Raw genomic sequence first — 5129 nt, 5'->3', positions numbered from 1 at the left:
GTCCTAGACACGTGTGGAGGAAAGGTTCATATAGGGAAAACTTTTTAAAGTTAATTTGCCCCCTCTCCCCCAATCTACCATTATCGTTAACATTATTCACACTGCGGTATGTAGATGGGGCTTAAAATCAAATTGTCTCCCAAAGTTGAAGGAACCACTTAAGTTTCTTCCAGTTGCAGGAGGTTGAGTGCTTTTTGCTCACTCTTGATCACTAATTGTTTCATTCCTTACAACATGGACTTGAACATTTGAGCTAGTACAGTTGTATGTTTGCACAACAGGTGCCAGAACCCCAATAGAAAAAATGAAGATAGCCAAGAAGAATAATAATTTGTACATTTTTTTATTAAGATTATAAATTTTAACAAATAGTTCTAAAACAGTTTTACCCGGTGATATACAATTTAATATACACAAAAATACAATGGCAAAAAAATAAAATAAAAGAACGCCCAAAAACATCAGTACACATAGTGCTTATATGTGGGAGAAAACATATGGCTAAATTATACATTTGCCTTTTTAGAACAAAAGGTCCAAAATGTTAAGATTTCACAAAATCAAGTTTGCATTATGGAGTTCTGGTGTAGCTTGAGCAATAACTTGCTTAAGAGATTTTAAGGGGTGGGGAGAAAAGTGGCCAATGCTTAGACCTAGCTGTCATTTAACCAGGGTGGTCTAATTACTTTGAGCATCCTGGGAGTTGTAGTCAATTCATTGCTTCAGTCAAAAAACGGCACAAGCCAACTGACACACTGGGCTAAAGGACCCATCAATATTTGAGTTTGAAACCCAGACCCCCCCAGTCATTGTACTAACTGAAAGTGTAATAATGTAATCATGCATTAAAGTATGGCATGCATCGGCCACAGCTCCCAGAAAGACAGAAAAGTTTGCATCCTCTCCCCTCGTTAACAGAGGATGCTGTGGGTTTAAACCATGTGTCAGACGTGAAGATGATTCCCCATAAAGACGCCTGTCTAAACTAAGAACCTTTTTAGTGCCGGAGTAGCTCCAAGTAAAATCCAAAAAGACAGAGATCTGAAAACGCAATTTTGTATATTCAGTTCCCTACATTCGCTCCTTAGTTTAACAAAACACTTTAACGTTAACACCCACAAAAAGGTATTAGAACGTCGTAAAGGGTTCACCAGTTTTGATATGGTCCGGCATTTGGACATATTATTATAGTGTGATCAACTTGGAGTGTTTGAGACAACTGTATCAAAATACAGAAACAAGAAAAGGAGAGGGGGAAAGTCCGCGAGCGAGACATTCAATCACTTCAAATGTTTGCAGCAATAGCCAGCAGTATGCGTTGGGTTTAAGGCAACGAAATCAAGTTCGTTAAAAATCCACAACAACCATTTAAAATGTTTATGCGTTATGTTGACATTTTTGATTTAAAATGGAAAGCCAGCACATCACATGTGGTAGAACCATTCTCCCCCTCTCAATTTAAATGAAACGGCGAACACAACCCGCCCCATGTTTAAATAGCTTTTTAGAAAAAATAAAGTACATTATTTTTTAAACTGTACAATTTAATAAATTGTCTAATTTACCACAGAGTCAAAAAGCCACAATCGCTCTAGTCCATGCTCCGAGGCTCGCCAGTGCTTGTTTGCTACAGAACTGTCCGTTTAAGGCTTGCTCAAAGTCCGCCTGCTTGCTCACTAGCCCCGTAAACCCACTGCCGAAGATCGAGATCAGGTTGGAAATGTTCGAATTGTCAAACTGCTCCGAGTACGGACATTCCTCCATCCTTACCCTTTTACATGGCGTAAAATCCACTACCTCCTCTGGTTCGGACACATAATACCCAAAGTCAACCTTGCGCTTTTTGGCAGGGTTTTGTGCGCCTTGACAACACTGTTGGAGCGGCGCGCAGCAGTCCTGGTGGAGATATCCGTTCTCAACTGTAGTCACTACGTGCGTGTCCAGGTCCAGCACTGTCGTTTTGTTGCAGTACATGTTGTTACTTGAGGAAAAGTCACAATTCGACACAGGGTAAGCTTCTGCACAACAGCTTCTGTAGAATGAAGAATCCGATTCCTTGCAGATCTCTTCGCTTTGGAGAGATAAAGGCGCAGAGCAGGGAGTAGGTGTTTGGATATGCGCTGGTTGCACAGTCGTTAGGCTGGCGGGCAGCAGTGCACCGCAGAGGCTCGCCGGCTCGTTCCCTCCGCCGCAGCACTCGTCGCTCTGTTCCGCGCAGTCCTCGGCCAAATCAAGAGGGTTCAGCTCCTGAATTTCGTTGCAAACAGTCATTACCTCCTCGTACTGTTGCATCCGATAAATCTCCGCGTACTTCTCGTTCATGTAGACTTGCCTGGCGTTTCTCAGGACGTAGGAGACCAGAAGGTTTTTGTGAAGCTTGATTCCTCCTCTCTGCGTCCTGGAGTTGTGGATTTTCCGTAGAGAAATAGAGATCAGGCTCTGTGCGTCCACCGCACAGTCCATCGTGTTTATCATGGTCAAACGTTTTCTTTTACCCGGTTATCTGGTGAAGAAAACTGGATCTTTAAAGTGGAAATAATGATATTTCGTTCGGGGGCGAAGGCTTAAGTCGCTTGCGGAGAAACATTGAACACAGCTTCCTCTCCCCTTTGTATGCGGGCAGGCAATCATTTGCTTGAAATGCCTCGCCAAAGTATTTATATGACGAATGGCTTTCCACCCACTACCCTTTCCTCCAATTAAAGCAAGAGTTTCTCGATGACTGACGTGAACGCCCCACCTATAGTTGGAGTTTTTGGCCAATCAAAGAGAGGCGGTTCTTCTGTGCTATTCAAATACCAAACTGACTTTACCAAACTGGAATGTTCTCACGAGACGCATTGAGCTGTTCAGCCAGTTGACGAACGTGAAAATAACTGTTAAAAACTTTTTAGAAGTCCAAAAAAGAAAGAGAAACAGTTGCGCATAATGGGAATAACAGTTTATCAAGAGAAATTCGTGTCTGAAGTCTGCGATATTTTTAAACAAAGGTGATATTTTCCTCGACCCTCCCCCAAACCTTCTAAAGAAAAGAATTGAGGGGCAGTAGCCTACACTACAGAAACAATCTGATCTGTCACTACAGAAACAACACTTTTTGAACTACGGAATAAAACATGCAAAATAAGATTTGTAAACGCAAATTATCTAGTTAAAATAGTCATTTCAAAGATATTTAATTTTTTTATTTTAAGATATTCAGATTAAATAAATGTATAATGAAGTTATTCCTTTTCATAAGAAAAATGTGGTTTAGTGCATATATCATAATTTGTGTGTGGAGCTTGGGGTGTGTGCACTACTGGCTCTTGTGTTGATGGTAAAAGTTTATATTACACAAAGCAGTAGTCAGAATGCTGCCAATATCACTTTCATTGAAAAGACCAACTCAATTTCAAAGATGAAAGAGAAGCAAGCATCTTTATGTGACTAATCGGGAATCATTGTCTGCTTATTTTGATGTGATATTCATAGTTTGTGATTCATGGTGCAAAGTATTAAAGTGATTACATAAATGCTGCTCAGAAAAAAAAATCCCAAAAAAAAACAAAAGAATGAACAAAGAAATAATCAATGGCTGAGCTTCCTGTTGTCAGAATGTCACATTTCATGTCACTCTTTTACCTCACCACACATACACACGCACTCAGGTCCACGAGCGCACATGTACTCACAACATATAGAAATCCAAGAGAACATGCATGTACCCCCCCCCCCCCCAAAAAAAAAAAAAAAAAACAACCCGCACACATACAACACAAATTGAATGCAAGTCTTTCAAAGTTATTTATATTTAGGAGTGGAGAGAGTTTCATTAATTTTAATGATTATGACAGTGGTGGAAAATGGCACCTGGCACATTTCAAAATCTCAAAGCACTTTCTAGTGTAGGGGGGATACCACCACAACATTGCAAATGTGTAATAAACACTTTAGTGATGCATGGCAGCCATTTTACACCAGAACAATCACCACAGGAGGTGGAGGGGGTAGGGTGTACAGCTAGGTTAGGAGTTTGTCTACAACTCAGGGGAAGCCCCCACTTTTTGCAATAAGTGCCATTTACAACTACATTCAAATTGTTTTTCAGGCTTGTATTGGCATAATCACACTCATTGGCGAGTATAAGTGCGTGATTCGTTCTGTACACGGGCTGCATAAAGATAAAGATAAAAAACAAATATCAGAAATATCACAAATAATACCGGGAATGACTTGATCGGTCAATAATTTATTTATGTTTTAATTTTCGGCATCCTTAAATTGGTTCTATAGTTCCACACAATAAATAGATAAATAAATAAATATAGTTCCATAAACAATAAATAAAGTGACCCACAGAAATAACATCAGTATATATTTATGGATACATTTATATTTCAGTAAAAATTGCAGATTAAATTCTTATATTTCCTCCAGTCTATTGGTGTTGTATCATAATCAGGATTGTTAGTCATCATTTCCTAAACACCGTCAGGAAATCATCATGTGTGTACTGTATTTATGTATTTTGTAATTTCTAAAATTGTTCCCTCTTTAAAGGGACACTTACACCTTCATACACACACACACACACACATGTATGCCCATACATACAAATGTAACCTGTGGTAATTTTAGTCGTATTTTATATATATTGTAGTTTTTACATATTACACCTAAAAGACCTAAAATATTTTTTGTGTAAAGAGACAATATTATTACCAAAGTGTTATCTAGTTGCATATTACATCATGATATAATAATGCCCTGTAAGTATTCCCCAACTTAATGTCCTATTTCATTCACTCACGAGTAGTGGCTTAGTCTGATCAGCTTTGCACTGAACCTTTAGTTTTTCTGACTGCTGTATCCTAGTTATTTTCAGGCAGTGTTGTTTAATTAATTTTAGCATAATGACTTTAAAAAAATTCAAAAATCTACTGAAGTTGCCTTGAAATTTTGAGTTGTCTTCATTTTTTCTTTTTTACGTTGTGTGCAAAACCTTTTAGCACACACAAAACTATAACACAACCAATGATTGGAGCAAAACAAATACCATATCCAATCATTGGTCATGTTATTGGTTTTAAGTGTGCTAAAAGGCTTTGCACTGGCTAAATGAGGCAGGTGTGAAGGTGAAGGTGGCA

At 38.8% G+C, this 5129-nt stretch overlaps 1 protein-coding gene across 1 annotated transcript; it reads right to left on the bottom strand.

Moving 5' to 3' along the window:
• Positions 1-327: 327 nt before the first annotated feature.
• On the bottom strand, positions 328-2627 carry ier5l (immediate early response 5-like). The gene has a single exon (XM_035389726.1). It carries the CDS (start codon positions 2473-2475, stop codon positions 1573-1575), a length of 903 nt encoding a protein of 300 aa, XP_035245617.1. The 5' UTR covers positions 2476-2627; the 3' UTR covers positions 328-1572.
• Positions 2628-5129: the final 2502 nt, after the last annotated feature.

Source organism: Anguilla anguilla, chromosome 14 (assembly GCF_013347855.1).
Source record: "Anguilla anguilla isolate fAngAng1 chromosome 14, fAngAng1.pri, whole genome shotgun sequence".
Classification (NCBI taxonomy): Eukaryota; Metazoa; Chordata; class Actinopteri; order Anguilliformes; family Anguillidae; genus Anguilla; species Anguilla anguilla.
This window is presented reverse-complemented; position numbering and strand designations above follow the sequence as displayed.

What these genes read in the sequence shown, in the direction of transcription:
- ier5l (XM_035389726.1), bottom strand. Translation starts at nt 2,475, where the DNA reads ATGATAAACACGATGGACTGTGCGGTGGACGCACAGAGCCTGATCTCT.